The sequence below is a fragment of the Ammodytes marinus genome (genome assembly GCF_949987685.1).
Source record: "Ammodytes marinus genome assembly, chromosome: 2".
Taxonomy (NCBI): domain Eukaryota; kingdom Metazoa; phylum Chordata; class Actinopteri; order Uranoscopiformes; family Ammodytidae; genus Ammodytes; species Ammodytes marinus.
The window spans coordinates 30,724,927-30,750,427 of NC_137231.1; the positions used below are offsets into that span (position 1 = coordinate 30,724,927).

Sequence of the window (25,501 nt, forward strand, 5' to 3'; positions counted from 1 at the left end):
ATAAAAAAATGTTACGTGTGTGGTTATGTGGAAAAGTTTAAGGGGTATGCATACTTTTGCAAGGCACTATATGTGGTTCTTTTATGCATTTGAAACCCACAACGGGTGTGTGGCGACCCTAACACAAGAGGAAGGTTAAACCCAAAGTATGCATTTATTATTATCAAAATAACTCAGTGTTCCTCACCTATCCGGTGTAACTTTATTTCAGGTTTCCAAGCGATATCCAGCAGTATGCGCTGACGATTTATCTCTTCCTGGAACTCGACAATAGTTTTTTCAAAAACTCCGAATATTTCTTCAGCAGCAGAAGTGAGTCGCTCGTTGACAAACTCTCTAAAACTCTCAGCTGAAGACATGTTCCCTTAGTAACAGATTAAACTGTGAGCCGCCACTACAATATCGTCCTCGAGCTCAATCAATAAATACTGTAGCTCCTTTGCTAACACTACGAGCGCCTGTGTTGTTTACTTCCGCTGGATGTTACACGGATAAGTTCCGACAGTAAGAGAGCTGGGGCCTCATTTATCAACCGTACTTACGCACAAATCTGTGCGTAAGTAGGGCGTAAGAACATTGCCACGCAAAGTATGGCATTTACCAAAATGTACTTAGACTTATGAATGTGTGTAAATGTAAGCACAACTCTGACCATGCTTACGAACATAATCTAGTGGTAGAATAGCGATATTACAAGCACAAAGCAAAGCATTTCAGAGTTTCAACGTCTGCATTAACACTAGAACCGCCAGCGTTCTCTTTATATCTATAATCGCCACGCGTCAAATCCACCCGTGCATTTCTAGGGTAATATAAAGTCATACATTTGTTTGTTTAATCATCATCTGTGTTTTGGACCTCTTGTTTTATAATCTAAGTTTCTTTAAGAACACTGATCACGACTCAGTAATGAAACTGAAGTAGATATAATATCGCCAATACATCAATGAAAACAGATGGTCAAAACAGCGTCCAAATGAGCTAACATCCTAAATGCAATAACTAGTTATAAATATGGCACACTTATTTTTAGGTAAGCTCTAATTGATTATTCATTAAATGTGTCACGTTTACATGTTTTGAAGCGGAGGATCCCTCCGATGCTCTCTGTGCGTCTCAGCACTCAGCTGTGAGCTGGACGAGCCGCGGTGACTCGCCAGACTCGCCAATCACTCATTTCACTTAGTAGGCTAACTCTATTGTTGTTAGGAGCTTATCTTCATCTCTTTTTTATTGAAAGAGTTTATGAATGACTGCACGTAAAGTTGTCAGATCGCGGCAAACAATGCCGTTGCCTTACAACTTGCTCGAAAATATCACATTTTCCCATGCAGCAAGCTTTCTTTTGTTTTAATGCCTGCACTAAGTGAGCCAACAAAATATGTTTTGCTTTGATTCAACCTCGTTTACAAGGGTTTCCATTTATGTGTTGGAGAAGTTTCTTTTCGTTGCCCTCTTTGCCATTGTAGCGGAGAGGGGTAAAACACATTCAGATGGTTGATAAAGGGATGTGTTGTGACCATATATGGTTAATTGGAGGCGTTTCTGAATGCAAATGGGCTGAGCGTGAACGAGCATGACACTTAAGAACATGTGGGATTTATCAAGATTGATGACTTACTGGTGTGCGTACGATAGGCCAGCGCACGTTTGATAAATACCGATTTTTTTGTACTTAAGCACATACTAAATTTCATTCGTAAGAGTGAATTTAGAACCTTTTCTACGCACTGTTGATAAATGAGGCCCCTGAAGATTTACTTTCCGCCTTCAACTGATAGCCTACTGTTGCTCAAACATTTTTTCATTTTATTTAACCTTTATTTAACCAGGAAAGTCCCATTGAGATTAAAAACCTCTTTTTCAAGGGAGTCCTGGCCAAGAGACAGCAACAAGTTACATGTTCACTCACAATAATACACTCACAACATATAAACAAATTAAAATGATAAAAAGCTGTTATCAAATAAAATCAGAAAAAACAGTTTTCAATTAAAATAATAAAAACAGTTCCAAGTAAATTAAAAATCATAAAAAACAACTACAAGTAAAAGAGGTGGTCTGAAATGCTCTCAGCTTAGATTTAAAAGCGTTCAAATAAATAATTTCGGTTCATTTAAAATCTTTTTGTAGCCAGTTCCATGTGGTGGGAGCAGAATGGATGAAAGACCTTTTTCCTAATTCTGTGCGTGCAAATGGAACTGACAGAAGCATCTGATTGTTTGAACGCAGATTGTGGGAAGCAACACTTTTCTGTGTGATTAAGTTACAAATATAGGAGGGAAGTAGCCCTAACATGGCCTTATAAATAAAAGTGCACCAGTGTCCCAGCCTTCTGGTGGACAAAGAGGGCCAACCCACTCGAGAATACAAGTCACAGTGATGGCTCAGGGCTCCACAATTAGTAATGAACCTCAGAGAAGCATGATAAACAGCATCAATCTTACATAGACATTTAGCTGAGGCATTCATATAAATCAAGTCTCCATAATCTAAACTGGATAAAAACGTTGCAGTGACAAGCCGCTTTTTGACCTCAAAAGAAAAGCAAAATTTGTTCCTGTAGAGGAAACCCAATTTGAGTTTCAGTTTCTTCACAAGATTATCAATATGGGGTTTGAAGGAAAGGGAGTCATCAATCAACACACCAAGATATTTGTACATACGAACCACCTCTATGACATTTCCCTCAAGAGTGGACACTGTGGGGACAGTTTGAGGTACTTTTTTAGTTGAAAACAACATTTGTTTAGTCTTGTCAGAGTTGAGGACTAGTTTTAACTGCAGGAGTGTTTGCTGGACTACATCAAAAGCTTTCTGCAGAGATTCAACAGCTCTAACAGGAGTTGAACCAAAACAGTAAATAATTGTGTCATCTGCATAAAGATGCATGTTAGCATCTGACACATTGTTTCCCAAATAGTTTAAGTACATAATGAACAAGAGGGGTCCTAATATTGAACCCTGTGGCACCCCCTTGTGGACACTCACAAATTCAGAACACAGACCATCATATTTAATACACTGAGTGCTGTCACTCAAATAATCTGTGAACCAGGAAACTACATGATTTGACAAACCCAAGCAAAGAAGCCTATGCTTTAAAACAGCATGGTCCAAAGTGTCAAAGGTCAATAAAAAGTGAAGCACAGTGCTGCTTCTTATCAAGACCAACTAATATATCATTAATCACTTTTGTAGCTGCAGTGATGGTACTATGCTTTTTCCTGAAGCCTGATTGCAGTTTTGAGAGAAGATCATTGGAGGTTAGAAACTCTTTTAACTGATCACACACAAGAGATTCAAGATTTTTTGACAAGGCACACAGATTTGATATTGGCCTGTAGTTAGTTAAAGCCGCTGGATCACCTCCTTTTAATAAGGGGGTAACAAAAGCTGACTTCCAAACGGATGGGATTTCTTTGTTTTCAATTGAGAGATTAAAAAGGATTGTAAGAGGCGGTACTACAAAATCAGCTGCTAATTTTAAAAAGTAGGGTTCTATTGAATCAGGTCCAGGGGATTTTCTGCTATCCAATGTTGTGAGGGCCTGATGCACTTGCTGCACAGTAAAAGGTACACAATTGAAAGGTTCTCCTGTAAACCTTGGAGCCTCTGTGCAGGGAGACACAGGGGCAGCTCCTGTAGAGTCAAACAAAGAACCAGATGATACAAAATGATTGTTAAAAGAATTTAGAACCTCAGTTCTATCATAGACTGAGACCGAATCTTTTAGAACAAATGTCGGAAGAGCCTGAGGGCTTTTACTTACAGATATAGATTTAATCACTTTCCAAAATGTATGTGGATTATTAAGGTACTCAGTTGTGACAGATAGGTAATATTCAGATGTAGCCTTTTTGATAAGGGAAGTGCATTTGTTCCTTAGTTGCCTGAACATAGACCAGTCAGAGGCAAAATCACTTATTCTGGCTTTGGCCCATGCCACATTACGTTGATGGATGGTATCTGACAACTCTGGGGAAAACCAGGGATTATCTCGTCCCTTAACCCTGAATTTCCCGATGGGGGCATGTTTATTTACAATTTTCACAAAATGTTCCTTAAAGAATGTCCAAGCTAACTCAACATCCGGCAAAAGACCTATGTGCCCCCAATTTACCAAAGACAAATCATGATGAAAAGCCTGTTCATTAAATATTTTTAAATTCCTCTTGAAAATAATGCGTGGTTTACGTTTGGGGATTTTTGTGTCCCTGCAAGTAACAACAACACAATGATCACTCAAATCGTTGCAGAAAACTCCCAGGGATGAGAATTTATGAGGAACATTTGTTAGAATTAGATCAATCAAAGTGGACTTTTCAGAATGTTTAAGATTTGGCCTTGTAGGTAGGTTGACCAGCTGGATAAGATTAATAGAGTCACAGAAAGATTTAAATTCATCCAAAACTGCATTTAGCCAATCCCAATTCAGATCTCCAGCCATTAAAAGCTCATTGTAATTTAATTTGGACAAAAGATGCTGCAATGACGACAATGCCTCCTTTGTGGCAGATGGAGGCCTATAACAGTCATAGAGAGGGACTTTGCTATGTCCACCTTCAATACCAAAAATTCAAATTGCTTACAGATAGACTCAGACAGAACAATTGAAGCATCAAACCTTGATTTAACGAAAATAAACATACTCTCAGACTGTGACGTATGAAATAATTGACTTAGAATTTTAAACGAAAATCCCACGTGTCATATAAGGAATGTATCATTAACTTTTATGAGGTCTCTGCTGGGACGGTTCTGGATTTCTAGCTGATAGTGTCCTTGCTACTCTTTTAAATTGAACATAATTGATTTAAAAAATGTTTAATCCAACGTGTTTTATTGAAATACTTTTCACCTATGAGAATATTCCTTTGAGTATTTTACATGGCAGGATTATATAAGTAATGTAGGCTATCTTTATCACATTTACTCGGTTAGTTAGACTTTTATATGGAATAAAAATAAAGATGATGCACAGTTGGATATCATTTCTGTCTACTCTAGTGTCTGTGAATAAAAGGTTGTTTTATTTGTGGACAGACAGAGGGTTCTTACATGATAGTTATACATGGATCAGTCTTTGTCTAAGATGATTCCAATCTATCATTATCATCAAACATATCGTAGACACAACTTGACTTTCAAACAGTTTGGAGACAATCAGCCTAAATGACTGGTTCTATCTGGTCACTGTATACACAGACATGGAAATGCTTTTCAAGGAAATTTCCTCTATATAGCACATTTAAAACAGCAAAGCAAATCATAGTGTAAAATGAAAAGTCTTAGCACAACATTCAAAACATTGAGCAAATAACTTGTGCATCCAGTTAATTAGTTCTAAATAGTGTTCTGTAACTTGATTATCCGGTGGAAATTAAAAGCCACAAAAGGAATTATTGGAAATAGCAGGTTTACTTATTATAGTCAAGTACAAAATATGAAAAAACGATATAAAATATTTTTAAGAATACCAAAATAGGGGAGAACGGGGGAATGTGAGACACCCCCTTTATCTAGGCAATGGAACACATTTTTGGTCATGTGAGATATATGTTTTCAAGCCCCTCTCATTTCCCCTTGGCCATGAAAGAGAGGACCTCATAGTGATGTTGTAAACATGTTTTTTTCACAAAAATGTCTTTTTTGCATGTAAAAGTAAATTTTCTTGCTTAATCGATTGTTGTGCCAAAGCAAATTGATTCAGGTAGAAAAGCTTCTATCATACATGTTGATGAACTACCAACATATGAAACCATGTGATGATGATAACTGAAGATTAGCCTGATTTGTTGAAAGAGGTAGTTTTTTCTCAAATTGTGGCAGTGGGGTAAAGTGAGACAAATGCTGTAGGGTAAAGTGAGACAGTGTATGTGCCCTCTTTTAATGAATCCATTATATTTGAGGTAGCAAGGAGACTAGTTTAAATAAGACAAAAGATAATGTGGGCTGGAGGTGGGGGTTGATGGTTGAAGGGGTGTCAGCAAGGGCATGGTTTGGCACGTATGTATGTGGGGGACAGGAGAGTGACCTTTAACACCAATATACTCCAAGTAATATGTCTTTATTCAATGAATGATCCCAATAAAACAAATGCAGAAAAATATTAATCAAAGACTCAAAAGATGGAAAATGACAGCTGGGTCTAGTCCTGTGTTCTGAGTCCCAGGCTTTTCTAGCTGGTTCTGATTGTTCTTTGCTCCGACCCCCAGACACTAGCTGGCTCTAAGGGTCCTGTGTTCTCACCCCCAGACTGTGTTTTAATCTAACTGGTTCTATATGTCGTTTGAATGTTAATTATTGAATATGAATGATATGGTGTATTTGATCAGAGTTACTTTCAATTGTTTAGAATTTTTTTTTCTTAATTGACCAAACCCCATGATTCTGTTACTCGTCCGACATTAGTTTTGGAATATTTGGTTTTCAAGCTAGCTGTCAGGATTGTAACTGTTACAACATTTGTTGTTATGGTGGAAAAGGTAAGTGGATCAGTTTACCCCCATGATTTCTCTGGTCTGTCTCAGTTTACCCCACAGCTGGGGTAAACTGAGACACAAGACAACTTTTTTTAAAACAATCATATTTTCACTGCCCTTTGTCATGAATAAATTCTGCTAATGCCATCTTCTAGGAAACATCCTGAATTAATGGGAAATGTGTAAATTTGACTGATAAATCATTTTAGCTCCCTTAGAGGGAAGCCAATGTAAAAAGTGTCTCACATTACCCAGTTCTCTCCTATATTATTTTAGGTTATTTTTTTATCATTGAAAAAAACACACAATTCAGAGACTAACAGACCATTAAATAAACTTTAATGCAACTTGACCAACTTGAATATCCAACACTATATTCATGACCAATCAATCAAGTAAAATACATGTTTGTAACAGAAATATGTTGGGAAACTTAAAATTAAATTAATGACATCATCTTTACAGAAAACATTTTACAATTCACTTACAGGAATGTAGCAATGGCAAATATGTATCTTCAGTAAATAAACAAGTCTGGAGTGGAGATATATCTCTATGGTTTCTATTGTATATAATAATATTCAATGATTTTTTCAAGTTTGAGATTTGAGTCAAGCTTTTCCCCCAAGAGCTGCAATTATGTGTATCCTCACCCCTATCTGTTCTTCTGTGTTCTCACCATGAACCACTAGAACTGAAACGACCCCCACAACTTTAGTGAATACAAGGCTACTTAACAGTATGACATCTCTTGTGATATGACAAATAAGACGGATCAGCAAATCTTTTCTCACAGATCTTGCAGACGTACGGCTTCTCACCTGTGTGGACTCTTATGTGGACTTTCAAGTTAGCAGTACACCGAAAAGCTTTCCCACATGTTGTGCAAGTATACGGCTTCACACCTGTATGGATGGACATGTGCCTGTTCAATGATTGCTGGTGACTAAATGTTTTACCGCATGTCTTGCAAAGGAACGGCTTCACACCTGTGTGTGTTGTCATGTGGGCTTTCAATGTATGGAGGAGTCTGAAACCTTGCCCACATGTTGTGCAAGTATACGGCTTCACACCTGTATGGATGGTCATGTGCCTGTTCAATTTATCCTGGTAACTGAATGTTTTACCACATGTCTTGCAAAGGAGCGGCTTCTCACCTGTATGAATGATCATGTGTCTCTTGAATCTTGACTTAAACAGAAAACCTTTCCCACAAGTGTCACATTTGAAAGACTTTTCACCTGTGTGAGCATTGTTACTTTGACTTTCCTTTTTGCGTCGTCTCTTCTTCCGTTCAGGCTGTGTGTGTCTAGTCAAACCTGAGTCTCCATCTTTGCCTCCTTTGTGATCTTGGCTCTCAGCTAAATGAGAGTTGTTGGGGAGGAGCTGCTGGTCCCTGTTTGCTTCTGATACCACAGAGCTTATAACTGGCATTTTGACTACAGCCTGTTTCTCTGGTTCACGTAGAGTGTTTCCAGCATTCAGGTACATAGTCTGATCTTCACTGTGGTCACTTTCCTCATTAGTAGGAGTCAACATAAAGGCATCAGTCTCCTGCTTCAGTCCAAGCTGCTCTCCCTCCTGACTGCTGCAGAGTTCCTCCTGTTCCTCTTTAATCTGTGGAGGCTCTGGCTCCTCTTGGTCCAGACTGGAGTTCCTCTCCTGAACACAGAGCTGCTGGTCAGCGAGAACCTCCTCCTCCTCCGTACAGACATGTTGCTGTGGGAGCTCTGGAGGGACAGAGGACAAAGGGATATGATCAGTAGCGGCCTTATCCATTGTTTCACCCGCTTCAATTCAAACGGGCCCCTCCTGCCGGGGAGGAACCGATTAGGGGGGCCCCCCAGATTTATTTGTATTTTTTATTAATAATGCTTGTGCATGCTACCATTCCCAGGGGCCCAAGGCTCAGGTGGGCCCTAAGCCAGAGATATTGATAGTAACTTTACATGTTGCATTGTCAAAGAGCTCACTCATGTTAATAACAGGTTCCAAAAAGGAATATCCTAAATATAAGGAAATAAATCATCATGGGCGCCTCAACTAGTGGGAGAGAAATACAAACGTAAGTCCAAAACAACAGCATTATTAGCTCTGTCTTTTGGGCTTCATGAGGGGCCTCTAAGGCCCCCACACACATACAGGAATAATCTTTATATGTGTAAATTCCATACTGTTCATAAAAAGTGTAGTATTTTACTTTTAAAGGTACAGATTTTCTCCCAGGGACCATGTCCCCAGACCCCCCCAACAGTATTCCAAAACCCTGTGGGAAACACTGACTTCCTTAAAGCTCCCATATTATACACTTTTCGGTTCTATTATACACCATATTATATGGTCTTAGTGGTCCCTAATACGTTTTTCTTTAATTGTTTGCTGAAAAAAACTTTCAGATAATTTATTGTACTATGCTGATGTTCAGCTAATCTCACAATGGCCAATTTTTAAAAAAAGAGTTGCAGGTCCCCTCGTAAATATACAATCTTTGAGCTCCCCCCGCCCCCTGTCCGGAAGCGAAGCCAGATACGCCTCGCCCTCTGTCTGTCAGGGCCGTGGACCAATAAGAAATAGGGGTGTGGGCTGCACAGTGGAAGCTTCTGGCTTTACGGTTTGTGAGGTCAGAAAAGGGGATAATTCTGACTGGAGTGTTTTTGGGGGGAGGGGTGGGGGTTTCAGAAAAGGGGAGAGTGAGAAAAGGAGAGATTGTTATTTTTTTTGATATTTTGGCAGTCTCTAGGCACACCGTGGACGCATGGATATGTTGGAACACATTTAAAAAGTGCATTTAGCATAATATGGGACCTTTAATATGTTTTTGAACATTAATTGTAGGGGAGAGTGGCCTAAGTTGTGCATTTTGGAAGATGTGCCACCCCTTGTTTCTAGAAAACCGTGGAAGAAATTGGAAATGTGACCACATATTTAAGAAGAGCCATCCATTTGACTCATCCTGTAAAGAAGGGAGACACAAGGAATAAGATATAAGCACATTTAAGCTAAAAAAAAACTGTTTTTGCCTTTCAAAGTAAAATTTCCATGATCAAGGTTTTTTGATTATTGTGTCTGAACAATTATAGACAAGTTTGAAAACATTTGACACATGTTTTAGTGCTTTGGTATGCTACATTTTGAGTCTATACAGTTAGCACAATGTCAGCCCTAAATTGCTGCATCATGCTTATTATCCAAATTTCTGGGATTGGGGTGATTTGTGCAAAAGGGCCTGGGTGAGTTATAAGTAAGTAAGTAAGTAAGTAAAATGTATTTATAAAAGCACATTTATGACAGTTTGCACTGTCCAAAGTGCTGTACATAGTGCATTCAGTAGGTAAACAATGAAGGTAAAATAACAATAACCAAAATAAAAGACGTAAAGCCCATACATCCACATAAACACAGATAGTAGTGCAGAGGTAAGATAGTTAATGGGGAGGAAACACCAGGGTGTACATATGGGTTTTGAGCCTTGATTTAACCCATTGATGACTATGGCAATCTAGGATGCATGTCCTTAATGCCTGAGGGTTTTCTGAAAAAATAGTACGAATTGTCAAGTCTACCAAAACCTTAATATCTAAGTTATATCCAATGCTGGGAATGCCATGAAAATCAGATAAAGTAATAATGCTGCGCGACGCAGCATCAGGCAGGAGAGCCAATGTGGCATCGCGCAGCAGCAGTCATCAATGGGTTAAAGGCAGAAATGTAGGGGAATCACATTTGTCATGTGGCAGTTGGTTCCACAAGCACGGAGCAACTAGTGCAAAGTACATTTCTGAGAGTTGTGCCAGTGGCATGGCTGTATACGCTGGTCACCAAAAGAAAGTGATTGTCTACAGTAGCTCAGAAGAGCGTGACATCTCAATTCCACTTAACGACACCACTGATGAGAGTTCAGATGGCCAGAAAGATGATGATGGTGACTTTGTCATTGTGAGCTTTGCAGGTAAAACCATTAGATCTGCTAGGCCTTGTTTAAGAAAAGTGTCCTTCAATCTTTGTCAACTATTTACTTTATTTACTTTAAATACACCTTAAATAAGTGATTGTCTAATGGATTTGTCTTGCATTACAGTTTATGATATATATATCAATGGCACAATTCACCCCATGGTATTCTCTCCAACCGCACAACTAATGCCTTGTTTCCACAGAGTAGAGCGGGTCGGATCGGAGCGGCTCAGAGCGGGACAGCTCACTTTTAACAATCTCGGTGTTGTTTCCACCGCCGACCCTACCCTTACTGGTAGGGCGGGGTTTAGGCTGGACTGCGATAGCCGCCGCCAGAATGTGGGTCAAACTATCGGGCTGTGGGAACAACTGTGGTCAAGCCAGCGGTCTCTTGTTTTTGCTTGGTCAAACCAGCCGCTTCTTTATTTATTCCCCCCGTGTTGTGAGCACAGAGACGGCTCGGTGCAAATGATAGAGACAGTGAGCGAGCAGCACTGGCTGCGGCAGCAACGTGACATCGTAGCAGTGGGACACAGTGTAGCCAACTGATTCATTTAATGACGAGGAAAAACACCACACAATAAACAGTGCAGCGCTCACATTTTCGCCAAAACTCTCTTCACTCTAGCCGAGGTGACTACAAACGGCGGAAATGATTCAAACCAGCCGCTTCTTTATTTATTCCCCCCGTGTTGTTGTGAGCGTGTATTTTACTAGGCTAGTACTATCTATGGCGTAAACACACAGAGACCGCTCGGCGCAACTCATAGAGACAGTGAGCGAACAAACAGTGCTGGCTGCGGCAGCGTGACTATGGTAACCAACTGATTAATTTATTGACGAGGAAAAACACCACACAATAAACAGAGCTGTGCTCACATTTTCGCCAAAACACAAGACTCTTCACTCTTGCCGAGATCTACACATGGCGGAAATGATTCTTTCGACCAATCAAATTACGGCAGTGTGTAGCTCCGCCTTCTCATGCATTTTCGGCCCGCTTTCAGGCCGCTAGTACCCCTACGGAGGAGTACTGAGATCGGGAGCGGCTCAGAGCGGTTAGGTGCGCTTAAACCGTACCCTACCCAACTTTTGGCAAATGAAAAGCCAAACTACCCGGACCGAACCGCTCCGATCCGACCCGCTCTACTCGGTGGAAACGAGGCATTACACCACACCGGGGGCAAGTTGTGCATCGAGACAACTTTTTTTTCCGAAAGCTATATTTCTTCAACAGTTTATTCCAGATCCAAAGCTTTTATTGCCAGGGATGCACAACACCCTGAAATATATGTACATATTTGAGTTGGAGACTTTACTGTCAAGGCCTTACTTTAAAGTCACTTTGAGTGAAAAGTTGCACAACTTAGGCCACTCTCCCCTATGTATCTGTGTGTAAAAGTCAATGTACCTGACCGGATAGGGAGGAGTCGGGGGCCCTGTACGAGTCTATGAACCAACTGGATTCCACAATCTTTTTGATTTTCGCAGGGAGCATGCACGAGCATTATTTATTTAAAAAAAAAAAAAAAAGTGGGGGGACCCAGTGCCCACTTTTTTTTTTTTTTTTTTTTTTTTTTTTTTTAAATAAAAAAACGATCTGGGTCTTGAAATGGGCCCCCAGATCGTTAAGGCCGCCTCTGGATAAGATACTACTGTGACGGTAGCAATGTGTATTTAATCAATTTGGATTATATATTTAAAACCAAAGTATGCATTTATTATTATCTAAATAATTCCTCACCTATCCGGTGTAACTTTATTTCAGGTTTCCAAGCGATATCCAGCAGTCTGCGCTGACGATCTATCTCTTCCTGGAACTTGACAATAGTGTTTTCAAAAACTCTGAATATTTCCTCAGCAGCAGAAGTGAGTCGCTCGTTGACAAACTCTCTAAAACTCTCAGCTGAAGACATGTTCCCTTAGTAACAGATTAAACTGTTAGCCACCACTACAATATTGTCCTCGAGCTCAATCAATAAGCTACTGTAGCTCCTCTGCTAACGCTACGAGCGCCTGTATTGTTTACTTCCGCTGGATGTTACACTGATAAGTTCCGACCGTATGAGAGTTTGAGATTTACTTTCCGCCTTCAATTGATAGCCTACAGTTGCTCAAACATAATCTTAAACTGTGACGTAAGAAAATAATTCACTTCGAATTTTAAAAGAAAATCCCACGTGTCGTATAAGGAATGTATCTTTATCTTTTGTGAGGTCTCTGCTGGGACCACTGGATTTCTAGCTGAGTGTCCTTGCTACTCTTTTAAATTGAAAATAATTTATTTACATTTTTTTAATCCAACCTGTGTTATTTAAATACTTTTGACCTATGAGAATATTCCATTGAGTCTTTTACATGGTAGGATTATATAAGTAATGTAGGCTATCTTTATCACATTTACTCTGTTAGTTAAACATGTTGTATTGAATGAACATATAGATGCACAGTTGTATATCATTTCTGTCTACTCTAGTGTCCGTGAATAAAAGGTTGTTTTATTTGTGGACAGACAGAGGGTTCTTACATGATAGTTATACATGGATCAGTCTTTGTCACTCTAAGATGATTCCAATCTATCATTTTCATCAAACATATCGTAGGCACAACTTGACTTTCAAACAGTTTGGAGACAATCAGCCTAAATGACTGGTTCCATGGTCAATACACAGACATGGAAATGCTTTTCAAGGAAATTTCCTCTATATAGCACATTTAAAACACCATGGCAAATCATAGTGTAAAATGAAAAGTCTTAGCACACCATTCAAAACAATGAGCAAATAACTTGTGCATCCAGCTCATTAGTTCTGAGTATTGTTCTGTAACTTGATTATCTGGTGGAAATTGAAAGCACACAAAACACAGTCCACAAAAGGAATTCTTGGAAATAGCAGGTTTACTTATTATAGTCAAGTACAAAATATGAAAAAAATATATAAAATAATTTTAAGAATACCAAAATATATTATTTGAGGTTATATTTGGTCATTTAAACAAACACACCACTCAGAGACTAACAGAGCATTAAATAAACTTTAATGCAACTTGACCAACTTGAATATCCAACACTATATTCATGACCAATTAATCAAGCTAAAATACATGTTTCTAACAGAAATATGTTGGGAAACTTCACATTAAATCAATGACATCATCTTTACTGAAAACATTTTACAATTCACTTACAGGGATGTAGCAATGGCAAATATGTATCTTCAGCAAATAAACAAGTCTGGAGTGGAGGTATAACTCTATGGTTTCACTTTCAATTGTATATAATAGTCCTAAAATGTTTTTTCAAGTTTGAGATTCGAGTCAAGCTTTTCCCCCAAGAGCTGCAATTATGTGTATCCTCAGCCCTATCTGTTCTTGTGTGTTCTCACCATGAACCACTAGAACTGAAACGACCCCCACAACTTTAGTGAATACAAGGCTACTTGACAGTATGACATCTCTTGTGACTTGACAAATGAGACGAACTAACAAATCTTTTCTCACAGATCTTGCAGACGTACGGCTTCTCACCTGTGTGGGCTCTTCTCATGTGGATTTGCAAGTCACCAGTGACCCGAAACGCTCTCCCGCATGTTGTGCAAGTATACGGCTTCACACCTGTATGGATGGTCATGTGCCTGCTCAATGATTGCTGGGACCTAAATGTTTTGCCGCAGGTCTTGCAAAGGAATGGCTTCTCACCTGTGTGCGTTCTCATGTGGCTTTTCAATACAAAGAGGAGTCTGAAACCTTGCCCACATGTTGTGCAAGTAAACGGCTTCTCACCTGTATGTGTTGTCATGTGGACTTTCAATGATCGCTGGTAACTGAATGTTTTACCGCATGTCTTGCAAAGGAACGGCTTCTCACCTGTATGGGTGATCATGTGTTTGTTGAATTTTGACTTAAACAGAAAATCTTTCCCACAAGTGTCACATTTCAAAGACTTTTCCCCTGTGTGAGCATTGTTACTTTGACTTTCCTTTTTGCGTCGTCTCTTCTTCCCTTCAGGCTGTGTGTGTCTAGTCAAACCTGAGTCTCCATCTTTGCCTCCTTTGTGATCTTGGCTCTCAGCTAAATGAGAGTTGTTGGGGAGGAGCTGCTGGTCCCTGTTTGCTTCTGATACCACAGAGCTTATAACTGGCATTTTGACTACAGCCTGTTTGTCTGGTTCACGTAGAGTGTTTCCAGCATTCAGGTACATAGTCTGATCTTCACTGTGGTCACTTTCCTCATTAGTAGGAGTCAACATAAAGGCATCAGTCTCCTGCTTCAGTCCAAGCTGCTCTCCCTCCTGACTGCTGCAGAGTTCCTCCTGTTCCTCTTTAATCTGTGGAGGCTCTGGCTCCTCTTGGTCCAGACTGGAGTTCCTCTCCTGAACACAGAGCTGCTGGTCAGCGAGAACCTCCTCCTCCTCCGTACAGACATGTTGCTGTGGGAGCTCTGGAGGGACAGAGGACAAAGGGATATGATACTACTGTGATGGTATCATGAGAGGAAGACAGTAGCAATGTGTATTTAATCATTTGGGATGAAATATTTAACCTTCCTCATGTGTTAACTTTCTGTTACTATCTCTTGTGTTAACGGGTCGGTTTTGACCCATGTCTGAAATCAGCTGTAAAAAAACCCACTAACAATTATCTGTCATCCAATTTGTTTCTCATCTCTTGGTTACCTTGAAATGATTGTTTTTTAATATTTTCGGTGTATGTCGCTGGGCCTTTTTTTTGTGTCAGTATGCCCCTCAATTTCAATAAAAACATTTTTTGAATTAACCTCAAGAGAATCATATGAATAAATATTTGGTTGTTGTGTTACTTGAGGGGTATGAGAACACATTTCTTAACTAAATGATCACTGACGCTCTCCATCCAATCTGATGCTGAATCTGAAGCTCAAGCTATTTTGCAAAGAAGAATAGGCAAACATGTCAATATCTAGATGTGACAAGCTGGTAGAGACATACACCCATATAATTGCAGCTGTATTTGCAGCAATAGGTGGTTCTACAAAGTATTGACTCTGGGGGGCTGAATACTTTTGCACGCCACACTTTTCAGGCTTTTATTTATTAGAAAAAATTAAAACAAGGTATAATTTTCATTCCACTTCACAATTATGCGCCACTGTGTGTTGGTGTATCACATAAAATCCCAATAAAATAAATGTACGTGTGTGGTTGTTACGTGACAAAATGTGGAAAAGTTCAAGGGGTATGAATACTTTTGCAAGGAACTGTATGTGGTTCTTTTATGCATTTGAAATCCAAAACAGGTTGGTGGCGACCCTAACCCAAGAGGAAGGTTAAACCCAAAGTAATATGCATTTATTAACTAAATAACTCAGTGTTCCTCACCTATCCGGTGTAACTTTATTTCAGGTTTCCAAGCGATATCCAGCAGTCTGCGCTGACGATCTATCTCTTGCTGGAACTTGACAATAGTGTTTTCAAAAACTCCGAATATTTCTTCGGCAGCAGAAGTGAGTCGCTCGTTGACAAACTCTCTAAAACTCTCAGCTGAAGACATGTTCCCTTAGTAACAGATTAAACTGTGAGCCGCCACTAATATATCGTCCTAGAGCTCAATCAATAAACTACTGTACCTCCTTTGCTAACGCTACGAGCGCCTGTGTTGTTTACTTCCGCTGGATGTTACACTGATAAGTTCCGACAGTATGAGAGCTGGAGATTTACTTTCCGCCTTCAACTGATAGCCTACTGTTGCTCAAACATACTCTCAGACTGTGACGTTTGCAAATAATTCACCTAGAATTTTAAAAGAAAATCCCACGTGTCCTAAGGAATGTATCTTTATCTTTTGTGAGGTCTCTGCTGGGATGGTTCTGGATTTCTAGCTGAGAGTGTCCTTGCTACTCTTTTAAATTGAAAATAATTTATTTAAATTATTTTTAATCGAATGTTTTATTTAAATACTTTTCACCTATGAGAATATTCCATTGAGTCTTTTACATGGTAGGATTATATAAGTAATGTAGGCTATCTTTATCCCATTTACTCTGTTAGTTAAACATTTTATATTGAGTGAAAATATAGATGCAGAGTTGTATATAATTTCTGTCTACTCTAGTGTCTGTGAATAAAAGGTTGTTTTATTTGTGGACAGACAAAGGGTTCTTACATAAGAGGATTCCAATCTATCGTTATCATCAAACATATCGTAGACACAACTTGACTTTCAAACAGTTTGGAGACAATCAGCCTAAATTGTAAGTTATATCTGGTCACTGCATATACAGACATGGAAATGCTTTTCAAGGAAATGTCCTCTATATAGCACATTTAAAACAGCAAGGCAAATCATAGTGTAAAAAGAAAAGCCTTAGCACACCATTCAAAACAATGAGCAAATAAGTAGTGCATCAAGCTCATTAGTTCTGAGTATTGTTCTGTAACTTGATTATCTGGTGGAAATTAAAAGCACACAAAACACAGTCCACAAAAGGAAATCTTGGAAATATTAGGTTTAATTATTATAGTCAAGCACGAAATATGAAAAAAACAATATAAAATAATTTTAAGAATACCAAAATAGGGGAGAACGGGGGACTGTGTGACACCCCCTGTATCTAGGCAATGGAACACATTTTTGGTCATGTGAGATATATGTTTTCAAGCCCCTCTCATTTCCCCTTGGCCATGAAAGAGAGGACCTCTTAGTGATGTGGTAAACATGTTTTTTTCACAAAAATTTCTTTTTTGCATGTAAAAGTAAATTTTCTTGCTGTCAACTTAATCGATTGTTGTACCAAAGCAAATTGATTCAGGTAGAAAAGCTTCTATCATACATGTTGATGAACTACCAACATATGAAACCATGTGATGATGATAACTGAAGATTAGCCTGATTTGCTGAAAGAGGTAGTTTTTTCTCAAATTGTGGCAGTGGGGTAAAGTGAGACAAATGCTGTAGGGTAAAGTGAGACAGTGTATGTGCCCTCTTTTAATGAATCCATTATATTTGAGGTAGCAAGGAGACTAGTTTGAATAAGACAAAAGACAATGTGGGCTGGAGGTGGGGGTTGATGGTTGAAGGGGTGTCAGCAAGGGCATGGTTTGGCACGTATGTATGTGGGGGACAGGAGAGTGACCTTTAACACCAATATACTCCAAGTAATATGTCTTTATTCAATGAATGATCCCAATAAAACAAATGCAGAAAAATATTAATCAAAGACTCAAAAGATGGAAAATGACAGCTGGGTCTAGTCCTGTGTTCTGAGTCCCAGGCTTTTCTAGCTGGTTCTGATTGTTCTTTGCTCCGACCCCCAGACACTAGCTGGCTCTAAGGGTCCTATGTTCTCACCCCCAGACTGTGTTTTAATCTAACTGGTTCTATATGTCGTTTGAATGTTAATTATTGAAAATGAATGATATGGTGTATTTGATCAGAGTTACTTTCAATTGATTAGAATTTTTTTTTCTTAATTGACCAAACCCCATGATTCTGTTACTCGTCCGACATTAGTTTTGGAATATTTGGTTTTCAAGCTAGCTGTCAGGATTGTAACTGTTACAACATTTGTTGTTATGGTGGAAAAGGTAAGTGGATCAGTTTACCCCCTTGATTTCTCTGGTCTGTCTCAGTTTACCCCAGAGCTGGGGTAAACTGAGACACAAGACAACTTTTTTTAAAACAATCATATTTTCACTGCCCTTTGTCATGAATAAATTCTGCTAATGCCATCTTCTAGGAAACATCCTGAATTAATGGGAAATGTGTAAATTTGACTGATAAATCATTTTAGCTCCCTTAGAGGGAAGCCAATGTAAAAAGTGTCTCACATTACCCAGTTCTCCCCTATATTATTTTAGGTTATTTTTTTATCATTGAAAAAAAAAACACCATTCAGAGACTAAAAGACCATTAAATAAACTTTAATGCAACTTGACCAACTTGAATATCCAACACTATATTCATGACCAATCAATCAAGTAAAATACATGTTTGTAACAGAAATATGTTGGGAAACTTAAAATTAAATTAATGACATCATCTTTACAGAAAACATTTTACAATTCACTTACAGGAATGTAGCAATGGCAAATATGTATCTTCAGTAAATAAACAACTCTGGAGTGGAGGTACAACTCTATGGTTTCTATTGTATATAATAATATTCAATGATTTTTTCAAGTTTGAGATTTGAGTCAAGCTTTTCCCCCAAGAGCTGCAATTATGTGTATCCTCACCCCTATCTGTTCTTCTGTGTTCTCACCATGAACCACTAGAACTGAAACGACCCCCACAACTTTAGTGAATAAAAGGCTACTTGACAGTATGACATCTCTTGTGACGTGACAAATTAGACGAATCAGCAAATCTTTTCCCACAGATATTGCAGACGTACGGCTTCTCACCTGTGTGGGCTCTTCTCATGTGGATTTTCAAGTGACCAGTGTGCCGAAAAGCTTTCCCGCATGTTGTGCAAGTATACGGCTTCACACCTGTATGGATGATCATGTGTTTTTTGAATGTTGACTTAAACAGAAAAACTTTTCCACAAGTGTCACATTTGAAAGACTTTTCCCCTGTGTGAGCATTGTTACTTTGACTTTCCTTTTTGCGTCGTCTCTTCTTCCGTTCAGGCTGTGTGTGTCTAGTCAAACCTGAGTCTCCATCTTTGCCTCCTTTGTGATCTTGGCTCTCAGCTAAATGAGAGTTGTTGGGGAGGAGCTGCTGGTCCCTGTTTGCTTCTGATACCACAGAGCTTATAACTGGCATTTTGACTACAGCCTGTTTCTCTGGTTCACGTAGAGTGTTTCCAGCATTCAGGTACATAGTCTGATCTTCACTGTGGTCACTTTCCTCATTAGTAGGAGTCAACATAAAGGCATCAGTCTCCTGCTTCAGTCCAAGCTGCTCTCCCTCCTGACTGCTGCAGAGTTCCTCCTGTTCCTCTTTAATCTGTGGAGGCTCTGGCTCCTCTTGGTCCAGACTGGAGTTCCTCTCCTGAACAGTGAGTTGCTGGTCAGCGAGAACCTCCTCCTCCTCCGTACAGACATGTTGCTGTGGGAGCTCTGGAGGGACAGAGGACAAAGGGATATGATACTACTGTGATGGTATCATGAGAGGAAGACAGTAGCAATATGTATTTAATCATTTGGGATGATATATTTAACCTTCCTCCTGTGTTAACTTTCTGTTACCATCTCTTGTGTTAACGGGTCGGTTTTGACCCGTGTCTGAAATCAGCTGTAAAAAACCCACTAACAATTATCTGTCATCCAATTTGTTTCTCATCTCTTGGTTACCTTGAAATGATTGTTTTTTTATATTTTCGGTGAATGTCGCTGGGCCTTTTTTTTGTGTCAGTATGCCCCTCAATTTCAATAAAAACATTTTTTAAATTAACCTCAAGAGAATCATATGAATAAATATTTGGTTGTTGTGTTACCTGAGGGGTATGAGAACACATTTCTTAACTAAATTAAATGATCACAGACGCTCTCCATCCAATCTGATGCTGAATCTGAAGCTCAAGCTATTTTGCAAAGAAGAATAGGCAAACATGTCAATATCTAGATGTGACAAGCTGGTAGAGACATACACCCATATAATTGCAGCTGTATTTGCAGCAATAGGTGGTTCTACAAAGTATTGACTCTGGGGGGCTGAATACTTTTGCACGCCACACTTTTCAGGCTTTTATTTATTAGAAAAAATTAAAACAAGGTATCATTTTCATTCCACTTCACAATTATGCGCCACTGTGTGTTGGTGTATCACATAAAATCCCAATAAAATAAATGTACGTGTGTGGTTGTTAATAATAATAATAATAATAATTGCTTGGATTTATATAGCGCTTTTCAAGATACTCAAAGCGCTTTACAGGGTTCCAGGTACAATTCGTTCACACACAGTCATACCGGTGGTGGTAAACTACCATAGTAGCCACAGCTGCCCTGGGGCAGACTGACAGAAGCGAGGCTGCCATTCAGCGCCATCGGCCCCTCCGACCACCACCTCAAACATACAGCAATCATACACATTCACACGAGGCAAGGTGGGTGAAGTGTCTTGCCCAGGGACACAACGACCATGACACAAGTGGCCGGGCTGGGATCGAACCGCCAACCCTAGGATCATTGGCCAACCAGCTTAACCACCTGAGCCACAGTCGCCCCACTATAAACAATAAAAATATCGCCCTTAAAATGGGTTTGCGTTAACGCCGTTAATAACGCGTTAAACTGAGAGCGCTAAAAAAAATATATAAAATAATTTTAAGAATACCAAAATATTAGCCTGGTCCTACCAGACCATCGTACCTAATTTCATTTGTACAGAAGGTTCGGAATCGCTCTATTGGCAAACGTTCACTCACTTGGAGGCGGGTGTCTGTTGAAGTTTAAAACTATTGGATCTACTCAGTGCCACTCTGGATCTGCCAACCAATCGCATAGCGTTTGGGGCTTGACGTTAGCCTCGTTCGACTTGGAGCCGTCTTGCTCAGACCTGCGCAACTATGACGCGCGTCTTGCTGAGCGCACAACAAAAATGCTGCAAAAATGCTGTGCGCTCAGCAAGCCGAGCGTCATAATTGCGCAGGTCTTAGCAAGACGGCGACATCTCAAACGAGGCTGTTATGTTATGCATCGGCTTCCGAGCGACTCCCTCTGTGCGCTGATTGGACTGGCAGAAATCTGGCAGGAGAAAACCTAAGAATATACGCAGACCCAGACTGACTACTGCAGGGGAAATTAAATTTGAGCGGAAGTAGTTAGACGGGCGGAGCCGGCCTACCAAAATATATTATTTTAGGTTAATTTTGGTCATTAAAAAAACACCACTCAGAGACTAACAGAGCATTTAATAAACTTTAATGCAACTTGACCAACTTTAATATCCAACACTATTTTCATGACCAATCAATCATGCTAAAATACATGTTTCTAACAGAAATATGTTCGGAAACTTAGCATTAAATTAAGGACATCATCTTTACAGAACACATTTTACAATTCACTTACAGGGATGTAGCAATAGCAAATATGTATCTTCAGTAAATAAACAACTTTGGAGTGGAGGTACAACTCTATGGTTTCTATTGTATATAATAATCCTCAATGTTTTTTCAAGTTTGAGATTTGAGTCAAGCTTTTCCCCCAAGAGCTGCAATTATGTGCATCCTCAGCCCTATCTGTTCTTTTTTGTTCTCACCATGAACCACTAGAACTGAAACGACCCCACAACTTAAGTGAATACAAGGCTACTTGACAGTATGACATCTCTTGTGATGTGACAAATTAGACGAATTAACAAATCTTTTCTCACAGATCTTGCAGACGTACGGCTTCTCACCTGTGTGGACTCTTATGTGGACTTTCAAGTGAGCAGTACACCGAAAAGCCTTCCGACATGTTGTGCAAGTAAACGGTTTCACACCTGTATGGATGGACATGTGCCTGTTCAATGAATGCTGGTAACTGAATGTCTTACCGCATGTCTTACAAAGGAACGGCTTCACACCTGTATGGATGGTCATGTGCCTGTTCAATGTACCCTGTTGACTAAATGTTTTCCCGCAGGTCTTGCAAAGGAACGACTTCTCACCTGAATGGATGATCATGTGGACTTTCAATGTATGGAGGAGTCTGAATCCTTGCCCACATGTTGTGCAAGTATACGGCTTCACACCTGTATGGATGGTCATGTGTCTCTTGAATTTTGACTTAAACAGAAAATCTTTCCCACAAGTGTCACATTTGAAAGACTTTTCACCTGTGTGAGCATTGTTACTTTGACTTTCCTTTTTGCGTCGTCTCTTCTTCCGTTCAGGCTGTGTGTGTCTAGTCAAACCTGAGTCTCCATCTTTGCCTCCTTTGTGATCTTGGCTCTCAGCTAAATGAGAGTTGTTGGGGAGGAGCTGCTGGTCCCTGTTTGCTTCTGATACCACAGAGCTTATAACTGGCATTTTGACTACAGCCTGTTTCTCTGGTTCACGTAGAGTGTTTCCAGCATTCAGGTACATAGTCTGATCTTCACTGTGGTCACTTTCCTCATTAGTAGGAGTCAACATAAAGGCATCAGTCTCCTGCTTCAGTCCAAGCTGCTCTCCCTCCTGACTGCTGCAGAGTTCCTCCTGTTCCTCTTTAATCTGTGGAGGCTCTGGCTCCTCTTGGTCCAGACTGGAGTTCCTCTCCTGAACACAGAGCTGCTGGTCAGCGAGAACCTCCTCCTCCTCCGTACAGACATGTTGCTGTGGGAGCTCTGGAGGGACAGAGGACAAAGGGATATGATACTACTGTGATGGTATCATGAGAGGAAGACAGTAGCAATATGTATTTAATCATTTGGGATGATATATTTAACCTTCCTCCTGTGTTAACTTTCTGTTACCATCTCTTGTGTTAACGGGTCGGTTTTGACCCGTGTCTGAAATCAGCTGTAAAAAACCCACTAACAATTATCTGTCATCCAATTTGTTTCTCATCTCTTGGTTACCTTGAAATGATTGTTTTTTAATATTTTCGGTGTATGTCGCTGGGCCTTTTTTTTGTGTCAGTATGCCCCTCAATTTCAATAAAAACATTTTTTAAATTAACCTCAAGAGAATCATATGAATAAATATTTGGTTGTTGTGTTACCTGAGGGGTATGAGAACACATTTCTTAACTAAATTAAATGATCACAGACGCTCTCCATCCAATCTGATGCTGAATCTGAAGCTCAAGCTATTTTGCAAAGAAGAATAGGCAAACATGTCAATATCTAGATGTGACAAGCTGGTAGAGACATACACCCATATAATTGCAGCTGTATTTGCAGCAATAGGTGGTTCTACAAAGTATTGACTCTGGGGGGCTGAATACTTTTGCACGCCACACTTTTCAGGCTTTTATTTATTAGAAAAAATTAAAACAAGGTATAATTTTCATTCCACTTCACAATTATGCGCCACTGTGTGTTGGTGTATCACATAAAATCCCAATAAAATAAATGTACGTGTGTGGTTGTTACGTGACAAAATGTGGAAAAGTTCAAGGGGTATGAATACTTTTGCAAGGAACTGTATGTGGTTCTTTTATGCATTTGAAATCCAAAACAGGTTGGTGGCGACCCTAACCCAAGAGGAAGGTTAAACCCAAAGTAATATGCATTTATTAACTAAATAACTCAGTGTTCCTCACCTATCCGGTGTAACTTTATTTCAGGTTTCCAAGCGATATCCAGCAGTCTGCGCTGACGATCTATCTCCTCCTGGAACTTGACAATAGTTTTTTCAAAAACTCCGAATATTTCTTCGGCAGCAGAAGTGAGTCGCTCGTTGACAAACTCTCTAAAACTCTCAGCTGAAGACATGTTCCCTTAGTAACAGATTAAACTGTGAGCCGCCACTACAATATCGTCCTCGAGCTCAATCAATAAGCTACTGTAGCTCCTTTGCTACTGCTACGAGCGCCTGTATTGTTTACTTCCGGTGGATGTTACACTGATAAGTTCCGACAGTATGAGAGCTGGAGATTTACTTTCCGCCTTCAACTGATAGCCTACTGTTGCTCAAACATACTCTCAGACTGTAATGTATGAAAATAATTAACTTAGAATTTTAAAAGAAAATCCCACGTGTCGTATACGGAATGTATCTTTATCTTTTGTGAGGTCTCTGCTGGGACCACTGGATTTCTAGCTGAGAGTGTCCTTGCTACTCTTTAAAATTGAAAATAATTTATTTAAATTGTTTTTAATCGAATGTGTTTTATTTAAATACTTTTGACCTATGAGAATATTCCATTGAGTCTTTTACATGGTAGGATTATATAAGTAATGTAGGCTATCATTATCAGGTTTACTCTGTTAGTTAAACATTTTATATTGAGTGAAAATATAGATGCAGAGTTGTATATAATTTCTGTCTACTCGTGTCTGTGAATAAAAGGTTGTTTTATTTGTGGACAGACAAAGGGTTCTTACATGATAATTATACATGGATCATTCTTTGTCTAAGATGATTCCAATCTATCGTTATCATCAAACATATCGTAGACACAACTTGACTTTCAAACAGTTTGGAGACAATCAGCCTAAATTGTAAGTTATATCTGGTCACTGCATATACAGACATGGAAATGCTTTTCAAGGAAATGTCCTCTATATAACACATTTAAAACAGCAAGGCAAATCATAGTGTAAAAAGAAAAGCCTTAGCACACCATTCAAAACAATGAGCAAATAAGTAGTGCATCAAGCTCATTAGTTCTGAGTATTGTTCTGTAACTTGATTATCTGGTGGAAATTAAAAGCACACAAAACACAGTCCACAAAAGGAAATCTTGGAAATAGCAGGTTTACTTATTATAGTCAAGTACAAAATATGAAAAAACTATATAAAATAATTGTAAGAATACCAAAATAGGGGAGAACGGGGGACTGTGTGACACCCCCTGTATCTAGGCAATGGAACACATTTTTGGTCATGTGAGATATATGTTTTCAAGCCCCTCTCATTTCCCCTTGGCCATGAAAGAGAGGACCTTTTAGTGATGTTGTAAACATGTTTTTTTCACAAAAATGTCTTTTTTGCATGAAAAAGTAAATTTTCTTGCTGTCAACTTAATCGATTGTTGTGCCAAAACAAATTGCTTCAGGTAGAAAAGCTTCTATCATACATGTTGATGAACTACCAACATATGAAACCATGTGATGATGATAACTGAAGATTAGCCTGATTTGCTGAAAGAGGTAGTTTTTTCTCCAATTGTGGCAGTGGGGTAAAGTGAGACAAATGCTGTAGGGTAAAGTGAGACAGTGTATGTGCCCTCTTTTAATGAATCCATTATATTTGAGGTAGCAACGAGACTAGTTTAAATAAGACAAAAGACAATGTGGGCTGGAGGTGGGGGTTGATGGTTGAAGGGGTGTCAGCAAGGGCATGGTTTGGCACGTATGTATATGGGGGACAGGAGAGTGACCTTTAACACCAATATACTCCAAGTAATATGTCTTTATTCAATGAATGATCCCAATAAAACAAATGCAGAAAAATATTAATCAAATACTCAAAAGATGGAAAATGACAGCTGGGTCTAGTCCTGT

General features: G+C 39.3%; 1 protein-coding gene across 1 annotated transcript in view; it reads right to left on the reverse strand.

Moving 5' to 3' along the window:
- LOC307256850 (uncharacterized protein) overlaps nt 1-23,830 on the reverse strand; it is a 29,324-nt gene extending 5,494 nt beyond the window's left edge. The window contains exons 1-6 of the mRNA XM_080035962.1: nt 23,596-23,830; nt 22,160-22,675; nt 15,796-15,855; nt 14,469-14,879; nt 12,184-12,345; nt 7,727-8,215 (exon numbers count right to left, since the gene is read on the reverse strand). Of these exons, the coding sequence (XP_079892088.1) occupies nt 7,727-8,215; nt 12,184-12,345; nt 14,469-14,879; nt 15,796-15,855; nt 22,160-22,675; nt 23,596-23,767 (1,810 nt within the window). The 5' untranslated portion in view covers nt 23,768-23,830. The remainder of the gene's footprint in view (nt 1-7,726; nt 8,216-12,183; nt 12,346-14,468; nt 14,880-15,795; nt 15,856-22,159; nt 22,676-23,595) is intronic.
- Between the last annotated feature and the right edge of the window lie 1,671 nt (nt 23,831-25,501).